General features: G+C 41.8%; 1 protein-coding gene across 4 annotated transcripts in view; it reads left to right on the forward strand.

Annotated features, from left to right (window-relative positions):
* Positions 1-417: 417 nt before the first annotated feature.
* The window catches only part of BMS1 (BMS1 ribosome biogenesis factor), a 39784-nt gene continuing 23635 nt past the window's right edge, over positions 418-16566 (forward strand). For 2 of the 4 annotated variants that reach the window (XM_077821797.1, XM_077821801.1), the window contains exons 1-9: positions 434-523; positions 2229-2472; positions 2876-3066; positions 6310-6389; positions 9547-9735; positions 10424-10566; positions 12245-12366; positions 13049-13245; positions 13934-14073. In XM_077821797.1, the coding sequence (XP_077677923.1) occupies positions 2297-2472; positions 2876-3066; positions 6310-6389; positions 9547-9735; positions 10424-10566; positions 12245-12366; positions 13049-13245; positions 13934-14073 (1238 nt within the window). In that variant the 5' untranslated portion in view covers positions 434-523; positions 2229-2296. Of the gene's footprint in view, positions 524-1478; positions 1494-2228; positions 2473-2875; positions 3067-6309; positions 6390-9546; positions 9736-10423; positions 10567-12244; positions 12367-13048; positions 13246-13933; positions 14074-16566 lie in introns of those variants that run through there. The other 2 variants (XM_077821799.1, XM_077821800.1) reach the window with 2 other exon arrangements.

A 16566-nucleotide genomic window follows, 5' to 3' on the forward strand; every position in this document is an offset into this window, starting at 1 on the left:
CTGTCGGGAGGGGGGATCAGGGCCCGCAGCCCAAACGTCTTCGCTGTGGCTGCGGGCGGCGCTGACGGACCCCCCGGCGGGGACGGCCCGGCTGCCGGAGGCGGAGCCAGGGAGCCGATGGGGAAACACCCAGCACCGGGGCGCTGCCGTCCAGGGGCGCTGTCCCGGGCAAGGGTCCTGGGTGCCAAGCGGGTTTGTGGGGGAGTCTGCTGGGCGCCCGGCCGCCTCCCGGGTTATCCAATAGGTGCTCCCAGCGCAGACAATGGCAACCCCCCCGCGGCCGGTAAGGAGGGGACCGGGTCAGCTCCTCGCCTAGCTCTGCCAGGGGGCGCCACCCTCCGCGCCCGGCCTGGTGTCCCAGCAATACCCGCCCCCCGCGCGGCCAGCCGCTGTTTCCGGGCGGGAGCAGTTGGGCGGGACGCACTTCCGGCCGCGGCGCCCATGCGGCGTTGCTGGAGGCAGCGGAGCGGCGGGATCTCCGCGCGGGGGGGAGGCCGGGCTGTGAGTCTCCCTTCTCCGGCGGGTGGGTCGCTGGGGTGTCCGAGGCCGGATCCTGCTCCCAGGGCAATCAGTGGCTCACCTCTCCCGGCCGGCTGTGGGGGTGGGGAGGCTGAGGACATGGGCCTCCCCGTGGGCGGGGATTTTGGGCTGCCCCCAACCCCACATCCCCCCCCCCCACTCATTTTTTCCTATGCGTGGAGAAGCCTGCCTCAAACTGTGCGGGGGAGCGGCGGAGTGAGCTCTTGGTCGCGTAGCGATACCCCCAGGGCGCTGGGAGCGGGGCCGCTGTCGTGAGCCTCAGGCGCCAGCTCCTCCGCTGTCCGCCCTGGCCAGTCCGACCCCATCCTTCGCCAAGCTCCCCTGCCCGGGGCGGAGCCCCTGGGGCTCTCTTACAGCCGCCGCGCCGGTTTCTGCGGGGGTGGTCTGGTCTCCCAGGCAGCCCCGCTCCTGCGGCGAGCTCCGTGAAACTCTGTGCCCACGTGGGGCTCTGTTGGGACTCCCCCCTGGCAGAGAGGCACAGGGCTTGTGTCGGAGGCCACCCCAGTAGACTCGGGCCCCTGCAGATCCCGTTGTGGAATTGGGGCCTAAATGTTAAACATGCATCTTATCAGTGACTATCACAGTACTAAGTGTAAGATTTGCAGCTGTATTTTGCAACATATGGGCAAGTAGAAATAAAGTTAAACATTTGTTATATATCTGGAATGAGAGAGTGCGATTACTGCTGTTTAATTAACTAGTGTTAATGGAGCCCAGTGGTTGCAAACTTTTTATGTTATCCAGGGAGTTGAAGCTGCTTAAAGAAATCTTAATTCCTGATACACTTCACAATTCATGCTGATTATAGGGCATTGATGATCTTGTGTTTAAAATACCGGACTAGGAGTCTGGTTATCTAATAAAATCTGTCTGTGGATTTTTTTTTTCTCTAGCGGCATGTATTTTCATGGTAGTTAAGCACTGGTCTTAATGGACAGTTCTTCTAGCTTTGTGTATGTGTGTGTTTTGATCATTTGCTTTCTGTTCCTCAGTTGTCTTAGGATGCTTTTTCTCAGGGGATGTCTTATTGACAATGTAGGGCTTGCATTTAGACCTGAACACTGTTAGGGTTAGTGTCAGTTTAATGATAAGAGTTCCATAGCTGAAGTCTTCCTGCTGAAAATACTTTGTCCCTTGAACCACGTCTGGAAGATCTGAAACATTTATCCCATGTCACGTAGTCCAAGAACTAAGCCTACTTCCTCGACTAAACTTTGCCTGCCAGTGCCCCATGCCATGAATCTCACCACTTCCTGCTTGGTCTCCCACTTATTGAATTCTGCCCTCAATTAGTGTAGGACCCTACCTCCCCTCCTCCCTCAAACCTACTTAATGAATCTTGAGTCACTTCTAAATAAAACTCTTTCAGTCCATCCAACGATAAACGGATGCTGGGCAACCCCACTGACCCCCAAAGCAATTTATACCATCCTCACCCATAGATCTCAGTGGAGATGATGAGCCTTTCATGAACAAGGCCCTCTTCCACAATCATCAAAGAAATATTCAAGTGGCAACTTCATTTGTCAGAACTCGCTTGAGTTTATTTTCTTTTAGATAGGCATGACCCTCCTAGAGGAAAATTCAGCTTTTTATGTCTTAGGTGAAAAATAGGTATTTAAATAATCCTGCTTCTCTTTTGTGTGTACGTTGCATAATAAGTGTGTGTGTTTTTCCCCATATGCCAGCTATGCTCTGTATCATTGGCAAAAGCAATCCATTTGACACTGGTGACAGGTGATCCCTGAGAAAAGAGATGGAGGAAAAGGACAGGAAGAAGCACCGTAAGAAGCACAGTGGGCCAAAGGCTGACAAAAAAAGGAAACGTCATCTGAATGATCTAGGACTTGGAGATGATGAGGATGCTCGGAAGAGAAACCCAAAGGCCTTTGCGGTCCAGTCTGCTGTGCGGATGGCCAGAACCTTCCACAGGTGTGGAGTCTTTTAGTGCATGATGGGCTTGATTGTTTTGTTTTCCCCAGTAAACTAATTTTTAGGTGCTGAGAGAACTGTGTTTTGTGAATCAGTCTCTGACATGCTTATACAACTAACACGGTTTACTATATCCACACAGCAATATATTTATTCTCTGTTATAAATGGGGCAGTAGTGTGGGCCTAACTGAGTCTATCATGCAGTACTAGTGTGTTTGCGTTATGGGAAAATCTGGTTAGCTCCTTAGTTGATGGAGTTGTGCATCTCTATGTGAGTAGCTGAGTCCTTAATGATTACACCTAAGTGAATGAGTCTTTGAAACACTTAGCACCTTAAAACAAGTGTTCTTGCTTTTTTGTAACTTCTCATTAAACTTTTTTATGAATTTCTTCATAAATAGGACTCAGGATTTGAAGACGAAAAAACATCACATTCCGGTAGTTGACCGAACTCCCTTAGAGCCTCCTCCTGTGGTGGTGGTTGTCGTTGGCCCTCCAAAAGTTGGGAAGAGCACTTTAATAAAATGTCTAATTAGGAACTTTACGAGGCAAAAATTGATTGAAATACGAGGTCCTGTAACGATCGTATCAGGTGAGAACAAAATATATAAGGAACAAATTGTTGTTTGAAACACAATATGTAGGATATGGATAAATAGTGATAAACAGAAGGGTGACTTGATCTTAGCACATGTGCATGTTTTCTCTCACACAATACATTTTGTTGTGACCTCACATATTTAAAGTATTGCAGGCAGCGTACATTGATACAGTAATCTAAGGAAACTGTCAATTTGAAAATGTCTTTTAAAAAAATGAGTTAAAAGTCGTTTAAGACACTACTCCTCTTACCCATTTTTGTAGTTTTATAATCACACTTTCCAATTTCTTTTTAAAAATTTGTCTCTCCCTGTTGTTGTTTGGAAAAACACAAGCAAAGGTGAGATTGACAAACTATTCACAAAGTGATATCAAATGCACCAAGTAAGCAAATATTTTCCTCCAGTTTTTCAATTACAGTAATTTTAAATGTTGTTTGTAACAGTAGTATGTAAATATTTCCTAGCAGATGCGTGGCTTTCTTGTGCCTTAAGAAAATAAGATACTTTCCTTATCATAAATTTTTAACATTTCGTCTATACATTACGCATACAAAAACTGTTACAAGAATATTAGTAAAGTTGCAAAATCAAGCACCCAAAAGTTAGGAAATGCCATAATTAAAGTTATCCAACCTTTGTGCATATTAATTATGGTACAGTCTTTAATTATATGATCATATACACTGGACCCTCGCTAGAACACGTGTCTATATAGCGTGAATTCGCATATAACACGGTCGCGGCCATGAATCCCAAATTTAATTACTTTAATTGGAATTCATTTTAATGCGGTCCATGCTGTAATACGGTGCCACGCATTGATCCCAAATCACACGTTCTAGCGAGGGTCAGGTGTACTAATTTTTCCACAGGACCCCATTTCATTCAGTACACAGCCTGGATGGTGCTCAATTAATAATTAGCTAATCAGTATTTTGTTTTCTTCTCATTTAATGTGTGGTACCAGGCCTTATTTACTACGTGCTATTCAAACCCTGCTCTGAAGACAGAATCCTTAATTTCTTCATGGATTTTTCTGTGGCATTCATGACTATAGTATCTGAACCGTCACAAATATTAATTTTATTTTCACAACACTGTTGTGAGGTGAGGGGAACCAGGTGGCATTGTCTACGGCGCAGATTAAGGTCAAAAGTGTCTATTGATTTTTGGGTGCCCAATTTGAAATTTGGGTGATCTAATTTTTTGAAGTACTTTGTGCTTTGAACATATAAAATCCTAAACCCGTTGTCTTCAGTTGTAGCTGAGTTCTCCGCACTTTTGCAAGTGTGGAACCTTGGTCTCCAGTCAGGCCACCTAAAGCGAGGAACACACAATTAATAACTACTTGTGAATAGTTTGGTTTAAGTGGCTTGATTAGCATTGCATAGGAACTCTGTGGTAGAAGTGGGGATAAAACCCGGTTCTCTGGGGCAGCATTCAACTGCCTTAAACATTATCCTTTCTTTGTAATTCTCCGGAAAAGTCAATACACACCTGCTTTCTGTAAAAATGAAACAGGGATCCTATAGGTAAGGCTGTGAGTCTGTCACCGAGGTCACAGATTCCATGACTTTCTGTGACTTTTGCAGTGGCTGGTGCTGGCTCAGGGGCTGCCCAAGGTAGGCAGCCCCTGCGCCAGCAGCAGCAGTTTGGGTGTGTGGGAGGGGGCTCAGGGCTAGGGGTCGGAGGGTGTGTATGTGTGTGTGTGTGGGGGGGGGGCTCCCCGGCTCCCATTGGCATGTCCCCCCTGCAGCTCCTGGGTGGGGGCTCCACGCCGCATGCTGCCTGAACCTGCAGGCCCTGCCCCTGCAGCTCCCATTGGCTGCGGTAGCCGGCACTTGTGGTGGAAGTAGCGGAGCTCCTGCCCTGGTCCCTGCATCTGCCACATAGGAGCTGCAGGGATGCGGAGCTGGGTAGGAAGGCCCTGCTCTCTACCTCCCCCCCCCCGCCCAACACCAGTTGGGGTCCCAGGCTATGTCCCGCAGCCCAGCCCCCTCTCCCCCAGTACCAGCGGAGGTCTCAGGTCACATGCCTCAGCACCTCTGGCATCCCTGGATTGCTCCCTCCCCCAAGCACCCACGGGGCCCCCCCGCCCAAGTTTTAGGCAAGGTGGGTATTTTTAGAGAAGGTCATGGTCAGGTCACAGGCCCATGAATTTTTGTTTATGGCCTGTGACCTGTCCATGACTTTTTTAGTAAAAATACCCGTGACTAAAACATAGTCTTACCTATAGATAACTGTTGTCTCTATTACTCAGTCCTGCTCCATCCCTAGAACAGGGCTAGCCTGTGCACCAAGTGAGACAGAAGGCCTGTGGCAAAAATAGTATATGCTCATGTAACAGACTATCGTAACAGAGCTTTGCAACCTGATCTGAAGCTGTCAGAACCAGATTACAAGTGCCTGCCTCTCGCCAGGTCAGATATGACTTTTCTGAACGTTTGAACTTGGGTCTCCTATATTGCAGGACGGTGCCCTGACCACTGGGTTATGGGATATCCTGGGGCAGGTGTCCCTCACCTCTCCTATTTTACTTTTTTATAAATAATTAGTCATTGGAGCAGGGGCTAGAACTTGGATCTCCTGCATCCCAGGTGAGTTCCTTAATCACCAGGCTAGAGAGCCGTTCTCACTCTTTCTCTGGCCCAATGACTACTGTTTGTTGTTATGATTTACCACTGTAAATGTTGAATAATCATGGAAAATTTCAGCCCAAGTGGTTAAAGTTTGGCAAAGTTACAAGCAACTGAAAAATGGGTCTTATAAAATGGGGAATATCAGCCAACCAGAAGAGCCAGGGGGTGCTCCCAGCCCCCCATCATTAGGCGCGTAAGAAGTTTGAACTGGGAAGAAAATGTTGGCTAATCTAGTCCATCCCTTCTATTATGGGAGAGCAACCTGTAATCCAGGAGAACAGCTGCACAATAAATCAGCACAAAGCCAATAGGAATTTAAAATTCTGCTGTCTCTGTCTGTTTAATCTCCTTCTGTTGGATATTTTTGATAGAGAAATAAATTTATCTATCAAAGGTGCATTACTTGGTATGAATCCTCACAATAAATAAATCTGAGTAACATTCCAACATGTAAGCATGGCTAATTAGAGAAGTCAACTATATCAGCACAGTATTGTAGCAGAATTGATGAAATAGCTGAGACTATTGAGGTTAATATAAAATATCTTTAGTTGGTTCACTTTTGTTTTTCCTTAAATTTGCATTTCTTCACAGGTAAAAGGCGTAGGCTGACCATTATTGAATGTGGATGCGACATTAACACAATGATTGATCTGGCTAAAGTTGCAGATTTGGTAAGTCAGCAATTGTGGAAATAATACCTTTGCCTAGATCACACCTACATATTATTGGCTTGATCTTTACTCCCATTGCAGTCACTGGTAAAACTCCCTTTGACTTCAGTAGGAGCAGGAGGGGTCCCTAAAAGGCCTAATTTTCTGGAGCAGTCACTGGGACTTGACCAGAAGTAACAAGGGGGAAACTGCCTTTGAATGTCTACTGACCCTCTGTTGCCCATTCCACTGCTGAACCTTAATGAAAAATCTCTTTAAGAAACCAGAACGGAACAGCAACTTTACGCTAAACAAATTCCAATTCAGCCCTATTGACATTTGAAATGGTTTGTTAAAACATAAGAATATAAGTATGGCTATAGTGGGTCAGACCAATGGTCCATATAGCCCAGTATCCTGTCTTCCGACTGTGGCTAATGCCAGGTGCTTTAGAGGGAATGAACAGAACAATCATCAAGTGATCCATCCCGTCATCCACTCCCAGCTTCTGGTAAACAGAGGCTAGGGACACTCAGAGACTGGTGTTGCATCCCATTGATGGACCTATCTGCAGTGAACTTATCTAGTTCTTTTTTGAACCCTGTTATAGTTTTGGCCTTCTCAACATCCCCTGGCAAACAGTTACTCAGGTTGACTCTGTTGTGTGAAGTACTTTTTAATCTCTCCTTATATGGAAGTTGTTCCATATCCCAATAATTTTTGTTGCCCATCTCTGTACATTTTAAAATTCCAATATATATTTTTTTTTTGAGATGGAGCGACCAGATCTGTATGCAGTATTCAAGATATTGGTGTACCATGGATTTATATAGAGGCATTATAATATTTTCTCTTGTCTAGTTTTTTCCTAATGGTTCCTAACATTCTGTTAGCTTTTTTTGACTGCTGCTGAATATTGAGTGAACTATCCACAATGACTCTGAGATCGCTTTCTTGAGTAGTAACAGCTAATTTAGACTCCATCATTTTGTATATATACTTGAGATTGTTTTTCAGTGTGCATTACTTTGCATTTATCTACATTTAATATCATCTGCCTTTTTGTTGCCCAGTCACCCAGTTTTGTGAGATCCCTTTGTAACTCTGCGCAGTCTATTTTGGACTTACCTATCTTGAGTAATTGTGTATCGTCACCTCACTGTCAAATTTTGCTACCTCAGTGTTTACCCCTTTTTCCAGATCATTTATGAATATGTTGAACATCACTGGTCCGAGTACAGACTCCTGGGGAAACACCACTATTTACCTCGCTCCCTTCTGAAAACTGATCATTTATTGCAATCCTTGGTTTCCTGTCTTTTAACCAGTCTCTTATTCATGTCTCTTTTCCCATGTCTGCTTACTTTGCTTAAGAGCCTTTGGTGAGGGAACTTGTCAAAGCTTTCTGAAAGGTTAAATACACTATATCCACTGGATTATCCTTGTCCGCATGTTTGTAGACCCCCTCAGAGAACTCTAATAGAAGAAAAAATTCTACAATGATCAGATTGTTCACTAAAATGTGGAAAGGGAAACATACTGCTACATCATTTGGGTTCATCTGATGCATCTAGCTGGTGAACCTTGGATTTGAAGGTCTGAGTGCTGCAGTCAGAGTGTTTTCAGATGAGAGCATCAATTCTGTAATTTACCTCCCTCTTTGGTCAAGCATATCTGAGTCTGTTGATCTTCAGGACAGGGTGCAAAGCCAACTTGTCTACTCAGATTTTTTGGCTGAGGTGGTGGATATGGAATATATTTTTGCTGATAGTTGATTGTGGGGTTATTTTTGGCAATTGTTGAATTGACCAGCTAATCTGAGTAGTCTTCTACTGCATACATGTTCTTTGAGACAATGAGATGCATTTAAAACATAAATAATAGATATGGTATATGCCTGAGGTTATGAATGTATATGATGCCGAGAAGCACTATATCGGTTTGATTGTCACAAGGTTAGGAGGACTTAGTTACTGACGGAGCCATAAGCCATTAATTCCTTTGCATCTTAGGGCTTGTCTACACTTACCGGACCCGCTAAATCAACTGCCGATCGCTCTCCCCTCAATTCCTGTACTCCCACCTAATTGAGAAGAGTAAGGGGAGTCGACGGGAGAGCGTCTCCCATCGATGTTGCGTAGTGTGGACCCCATAGTAAGTAGATCTAAGGTACGTCGATTTGAGTTACGCTATTCACGTAACTTAAGTTGAGTAGCTTAGATCGACTTTTCCCTTTAGTGTAGACAAGGCCTTAGGCTCCTTGTTGCTGAGGACCTAATTAGCTTTGCCTCATGTTCATGTGACTACAGGAGACGATTATCCTATGTCAATGTTCTGCTCCGTTATCATCATCTCTGTGACACATTACAGTAATTGCAACATATGAAGGAAGTTTGTTTACCTCACTTGTACCAAAGACCTGTTTATGATCTTAGATGCTCTAGCCCCTTAAGGCATTACTGCAGTAGTCTCTTGAGGTAACCTAATCTTTGGTTGCATTTGTCAGATACCCAAAACAATCAGGGCCTTTATCTTTACTAATTTAATCAGACATTCCTGCAAAAATTGATAAAAGCTCAGTCTTGCATGTTTTAAGAGCGGACAAAGTTTGTTAGCTGAGGAGGGCCAGATTCTGATACTCTTACGCCTGTTACGTATTATCTTACTTCTCAAAGAGCCTCATTACTGTTTGAGCAGTAAGAGGCTACTTAACTAAATAAGGATCTGTCCCTCGTTGCTGGGACTAACACTTTTTTTGCAGAGGAGGAAGGTGGTGATTGTCCAGGGGGAGACTTTTGTTCTGACTCTTGTCTGTGGGGGTGTGGTTTTTGTTTGTTTTTTTTGTCCTCCTGTAATTTTTCTGGAGAGGGGGAAACAAAGTGAAGAAAAATTATAAATATATATAGATTTAGGAGAGGGGATTTGATTTCTTAGCCTTCTCTAAACTAAGAAGGGCTTAAGACACAACTTTTAATTTAAAAGGCCACAATGGTTCACTAGGTTGTGTGAAAATCCTTGGGAGACTGCCTGACTCCTTGAGATTAAAAATTTATCAAAGCCAGCAACAGACTGAATGAAGAGATGGATCCTGTTTAAAAGCATGACTATTAAATTAGTTGAAGATGCTGATGAGGACATCTCAATAGCACCAGGGTAAATTGTTTTCATTCACTTTCAGGTTCTTATGCTCATTGATGCCAGCTTTGGATTTGAGATGGAAACCTTTGAATTCTTGAACATCTGCCAAGTACATGGGTTTCCCAAAATCATGGGTGTCCTTACTCACCTGGATACCTTCAAGAACAACAAACAGTTAAAGAAGACCAAAAAGAGATTAAAACACAGATTCTGGACAGAAGTATATCAGGTATAATACCAAACAGTTATTTTTCATAAATGTTTGAACTGTGGAAATTGATTTAGGGGTGGGGAAAATATTCAAGTATTTAAATGTACTGCATTTGTTTGGTCACAAATGTTACTGAAAGACAAGACACTGCTAGTGTAGCATTTAGCATTGAGACTCAGATTATACAATCTTTCTCTTTCTTGAAAATTGACTTGTGTAATTGAGCTCTCTCACTAAACAATAGAGCTGTTACAGCACTAGAGCCCAGTAGTCATTCACACAAGTAATGATGTGGGTAGGGGGTTGCAGGATCAACTCCTAAATTCATAAAAGCCAGATGGTGTTGCTTTGCAGACTTTAATGCGGTGTCTAACAATGCTAATGTTGTGTAGCTTCTGTATTTGTGTTGCGCCTGCTGCTGAAAAAAGACATGATTTCTGTGAAACATACATCTGCCCTTTAACAGATGCAAAAGCAAGTCTTTGCTGCTATTGTGAGCCTTGCACACCTGGTGCCAAATTGTTGGGGATAACTTTTTGCCTTGATGGAGGGGAGATAATTAACAGAAGTTAACTCAAATCTATTGAAGGCAATTGTAACTTGTTGAATGCAGTCTCTTGCTTTAGTTTTAATGAGGTAGGAATTTAATTGGGGTAAGTTTTTTTTTTTTTTTTTTTGTTAAACTTTTAATATAAATTTGATTTAGGGTGCCAAGCTGTTTTATCTCTCTGGGATGGTACACGGAGAGTACCAAAAGCAGGAAATTCATAATCTGGGGCGCTTTATCTCTGTTATGAAATTCCGTCCACTTACATGGCAGACATCTCATCCATATGTCCTAGCAGACAGGTACGTGGTTTTCTTTTTTCCTCAATTCTCTGTTTGTCCTCTGCACTCCCACCCCCAAGTTCTGTTTTTATAAGAATGTAACAGCCAGTCAGTTGATAATGGCTAAATTAAAGTTTAATCTCTTTTTTCATTACTGACGTAAATGAGGGGAAATCAGTGGTGTAAGAGGTGTATTTTCAATCCTGTGCATGTAAGTTTAGCCACGCAGCTCCGCTCATGTCAGTATGAGGGAATGGTGTAATTCTATTCCTGTACACTTCTGAAAAAATTTATTTTAATAGTACAGTTATGTAACTGTTGGGCATGCAAATGACCAATTTAATGTGTAGCTAGAATTTTATAGAGTTATCCATTACTGTGGCAGCTGGTGCATGGTCTCTATTGCTATAAATGAGTGCAACCCCACTAAATTAAAAAAACAGTTATAATAATTTGCCATCTGACTTCCGTGGAGCTGAGCCCACTTAAGTCAGTGGTAAACTTGGCCTGGTGACTTCAGTGTAAGTTTGATTTGTTCACAGACTTGTAGGATGAGGCAGTAAATGTGTCTTTAGAATGCTACAGGTTATTTGAACACTGTCCATAAAACATTTAAACAAAACTGCCGCGTGATTATGTTGAACTTCTCTGAAACCACAGCATCCCAATAGTTTAACAGCAGATAGTGAACATATCACTCTGATCTCTAATCACTGGAATGGCTCTCCATTGAATACGGAGTCTACTTCAAGGTCTCTATCCTGAATTTCAAAACTCTCCATGGGATTGGCTCTAGCCACCTGAGAGATTGTGTCTCCTTCTGTGTCCATGATCTCACACAACAGCTAGTTCCACTGGAACAATGCATCTGTCTACAAAAAGGGGGAGGGGAAGTTTGTGGCTTCTGAAGACTGTACTTTCAGAGGAGCTGGACCTAGCTCACTCTTGGAAGAGATTAACAGAAATCAATTAAAAAAAACAAGCCTTGCTTCTTTCAAAGTCCCATTCACTCATAAATGAGGGGAGGGAAATACCTATGAACTGATAAGATTATTTTTCTTGCAATTTGGGAAAGAGTTAAGAAACAGACATTTTGTGTTTTGCTTTTAAATACCGCGGCAGTGCTTAAGTGATGTGGTCGGAGAAGTACTTAGAAAGATGATACACAAAGGTCTCTGAAATGCACAGAGCACATTTGGGGAAAAGAAGAAAAAATATTCTCTAAATCTTCCAGTTCCAGTTTTAGGTGTTAGCTTAACCTTATTGTGCATGAGAGCCTAAAAGTGAAATTGGCTAGAAAGTGACTATAAACAAAAATGAAACTGATTCAGTTGTTTTCACTTTCTGCCCCCAGATAAAGGAGAAATGCCCCAAATGAACACACGCTTAATCTTTCAGAGATGTAGTATTAGATTAAATGTTATACATTTAAAATAAAATTATCATCTAAAATATTCAACACACAAGAATCTTTAACCAAAAAAAAGACTTTAACATGACAGTGTGCTTTATTGTGTTCCTATTATCAAACAGTGAAAATGTCAAAAAATGAGATTATACGATGTTTGTGATTTTTTTTTTAAATAAAGCTGCAATAGTAGTTTAATGTAGCAAGTGCAGTAATTTGCTTCAGTACTTTCTTTTTGGAGGATGATAGTTGAGAGACTGTATTTCTAATATCTCTTCTGATATTCCCTAGAATGGAAGACTTGACAAACCCAGAAGATGTTCGAGTCAATCCAAAGTGTGACAGAAAGGTGTCACTTTATGGCTACTTAAGAGGAGCATACCTAAAAAACAAAAGCCAAATTCACATGCCAGGTAATGTATCTAATCTCTTAAAATTCTTATTATTTTGATGATTTATAGCTTGTAATGCTATTACTGTTAAAGGGATAGTTTACATCTGTAAAAGACCACCGTACTATAGTTAATATTTTAATATTAATATTTTGTAAAACTTTTAATTGAGAAATCTTCTTGCAGTGCTAAATCTAAACACAATAACAATGTACTAGCATGGAAAACCAGAAAATGAAATTGATCAGTGTAGTTACGCTCTCTAGGATGATTGAAATGCAAAAAAAAGTAGTGTTAATAATGAAAAGTAAGTTAGGCTTATTTAAAATGAAAAGTATTATGTAGCGTAATAAATGAATACTAATTAATGATAACTTAGTGATTTAAGTTATTTTCTTTTTAACAAGGCTGAGATGATGTTAGTAATGAAGATAAGTGTATATTTACAGGAGTAAGTTGCCAGTGATTTATAGTCCACTAGCTGATTAATTTGTAGAATGTTTTCCAGACTTAGTAGTAGGTCTTAAAAGTGTTGCATATGGTTTATCTATGCAGCGTACTATTGATGTTAAATCACTGCATGCCACAGTAGAGCCCCTTTACCTCTTTATGGTGAACTGTACAGGTGTGTTGTTTTTTGTTTGTTTTTTTTTTTAAATCAGAGCTTTGTCAAAATCCTTTTCTTCCTTGTTCACCAACCCAGGTGTAGGGGACTTTGCTGTGAGCGATGTGAGTTTCCTGCCAGACCCCTGTGCACTTCCTGAACAGCAGAAAAAGCGTTCCTTAAATGAGAAGGATAAACTTATTTATGCCCCACTGTCAGGAGTTGGAGGTGTAGTGTATGACAAAGATGCTGTTTATATTGACCTTGGTGGAAGTCATGCTCATCAAGATGAAGAGGTGAGGAGAAAGTCTGTTTCTTTGAGTTCTCTGTTCTCCAGTAGAATATAGCTTCTGCCTAAAGAGGCAAAGCAATGGTGCTTGGAAACAGTTTTTTTGTTTTTGTTTTTTAAACATCAACCCAAATGATATGCAAACATATCCTTATCCTTAAATATCTTATTAACCACCTTTCTTTCTACAATGATTGAGAAACAAAATAGTTTGTGTGTGTGTTTGTTTTTCCCAATTACCCTCTCTCAGAAGCTGTGGAAAACAGCTAAGGAAGTAATTAATAATAAATTCTTACATAGCTTATTTTTCTTCAGATACTTACCAAGCATTAACTAAGTGTCATGCCATCCCTGAGAGCAGGGCCTATGTATTTAGTCTCATTTTGCAGGTGGGGAAATTGAGGGAGAGTGGTTGTATCTCATCCAAGAAAGTTGCTCTCCAAGGCAGGGCTTGAACTTTTTCTCTGTCTTGTGCTCAGACCATTTCAAATATTATGGTGCATGAGTTAAAATATTGTTAAATGTACAATATGTTTTTTACACACTGGTAAGGAGCCCATCTCTGTAATTTGCATGGTTTAATATTGAGTCTGTTCCTGTTGCCCAGTTTAGGCAGTTTTAAAAATTTGTTGATAGTTCAATAAACATTTGTATAATTGATCTATTAAACAGAAAAAAATCTTTTGGTTTGTCAGGAAGAAGTGAGACCAAATCATGAACTAGTCCAAAGCCTCATCTCCACACATTCCACCATTGATGTTAAGATGGCTTCAAGCAAAGTGTCTCTTTTCATGGACTCCAAACCATTAGGTTCAGAAGATGTGGAAAACCAAGAGTAAGTTTGGAATTTTACCGAGCAGTGGGAGACAGAACAACTTGATTAGAAGAGGCATAACACAGGCAACAGCTTTGGCCACTTGTGTAGCTTAGTTAATAGCTGTTGCAGTGGGCTGATATTAAAGGTGTGTGGTTTGCTTGCATGGCACATGCACAGAAAGAGTTTGGGAGAGGTTTATTGTAGAAGAGAAACAGGAGTACGGAGCTCTAAAACTTAAAGCAGACCTGTTTAAACTTCATGACTCTGTTCCCAACCTTCATTAGAACAGAGTAAGATGAGATCATCACACATATTTTCAGTAGTGATTTTATCAGGGTTTGAACTTGTTTTATGAGTTAAACAGCGCTGTTTCCTACTCTTCTGTATCAGTCCTCCCCTAAACGTGGAAAACATAATTCAACCTCAACTAAACAATAGGTGGGCATGGGAGTAAGGATGCTTCAGGATGTGGGCATGGATGTTTATAGGAGAAATAATTGTAGAATGGGTATATTTGCTTTATATCACCTTTAGACATGCATCTAGTTTTGTTTTTTTTTTTGGCCATTTCTGTTTTTGGGCACGGTAAATTATGATTATCCATTAGGTATTAACTTTTCAGAATGGAATAATCAGTACAAGGTTCTTCTTTTGTCAGGTCTTAAGAGGAGAAGAAATCTAAGCTTTATTTGCACTTTCTCTGTTTAGCGTAGTTAGTCCTAAAAGATAAGTAATCATGGTTGTAAATTTCACTGGTCTTTGTTTGAGCAATTCTGGGATTGCAGACTTCAAAGTAATGTTCAGAATAGGAGTATATTTGTAATTATAGAAGAAGTTGGTAATGCCACCCTACAATTAGATTGCTTATCACTTCCCGTTATAAGACTGTTTTTTGTTGCTTATAACTCTTTTTAACTGTTCAGGCTGAAATGTTCCATGTTGTCCACCTTCAGCTAATTATTATTTTTTTTAACTTTTGCTTAAACAGCTAAGCTGTTTTTTTAAAAAAAATTCTTATCATTTCATAAAGAGATCCTTTAGTGTACCTCTATGCCTTCTTTTAATGAAGTTTTTCGAGACAAGGTGGGAGAGGTAATATTTGTTGTTTGACCAACTTCTGTTGGTGAGAGAGACAAATTTGCAAGCTTACACAGAGCTCTTTTTCAGGTCTGGGAAACACATTCAGGGCAGGTATACACTTAAAACGCTGCATTGGTGCAGCGGCACTGATGCACCTCCGCCAGTGTAGTGCTTTAATGAAGACACTCTAAGCCGACAAGAGAGAGCTTTTCCTGTTGGCTTAGGGCATGTCTATACGTACAGCGGTGCAGCTGCATTGTGTCTGGTGAAGATGCACTATGCCGAAGCTCTCCCACCGACATAGCGCTGTCCACACCAGCACTTAAGTCAGTGTAACTACGCCACTCGGGGTGGAGTGTAGATCCAGGGCTCAGAATGTCACAGCTAAATACAAGGTAGAATAGATTGTTTAGCATAAGTAGTTAACACATTTCAACGGACCATTCAAGAAGAAGTGGCCTATGAACTCCCTTCTGATAGGGAGGAAAGGAAGGTGGGAAAGCAGCAATATAGGGAGTTGCTAGTGGGTTGTATATCATTGTAAAAAGCCATACATCCAGTATGTCTCTTCAGTCCATGATGTTTAGTGTCCAGCAAAGTTATGAATTTAGGCTCCCAGGCTCGCCTTTTGAAAGTGTTGTGCAAGTTTCCTTTAGGCAATAGGTCAGATAAAGAGTATTCACTTTGAAAAGTGTTCACCCACAGGTGATGAGGTGTTTTTGTCTTGCATCATTTTCCTGTATGAGTTCATTTGAAAGCATAGTAATTGTCTGGTTTCACCCTGGCACAGTTGCTATTGGGGCATTTAATTCACTGGATGGCATGTTGTGATAGGCAAGTGTAGGCACAGAGATTTTGAAAAGTGTGTCGCGGGGGGGTGTAGATCATTGTAGTAGTGGAAATATGTTTGCAGGTTTTGCATCTATTGTTCTGGCAGGGTCTGGTGCCGCTTTTTGAGTTGTATCCTGGTCTGTGGGGAGCTTGCTTCTGATGATGAGCTTAGATTTTTAGTGTCTTGCTAGATTCCTACACTCATGGACTGAATAGACACACTGGATTTAAGGCTTCTTACAACAGTCTATAACCAGCTACCCCATATTTCCCCCCCCCCCCGGGGGTAGATCCTTCCCCTTTTCTTCCTATAACTTCAGGAGTGTTGATGGGACTCTTCACCTTGAATGGTCCCTTGAAATATGTGTTAACTACTTATGCTAAATAATCTGTTCCATCTTGTCTTTAACTGTGACACTAATAATCCACACCCTTGAGTGACATAATTAGACCAACTCTGTGTAAGTGCAGGTCTACACTACAAACGCTGCATCGGTGCAGCTGCACTAATGTAGCACTTTGATGAAGACACCCTAAGACGACAGCTGAGCGCAATCCTGTTGGTTATTCCACCTCTGTGACAGGTGGTAGTTATGTCGG

This window comes from Eretmochelys imbricata, chromosome 7 (genome assembly GCF_965152235.1).
Source record: "Eretmochelys imbricata isolate rEreImb1 chromosome 7, rEreImb1.hap1, whole genome shotgun sequence".
Lineage (NCBI taxonomy): Eukaryota > Metazoa > Chordata > Testudines > Cheloniidae > Eretmochelys > Eretmochelys imbricata.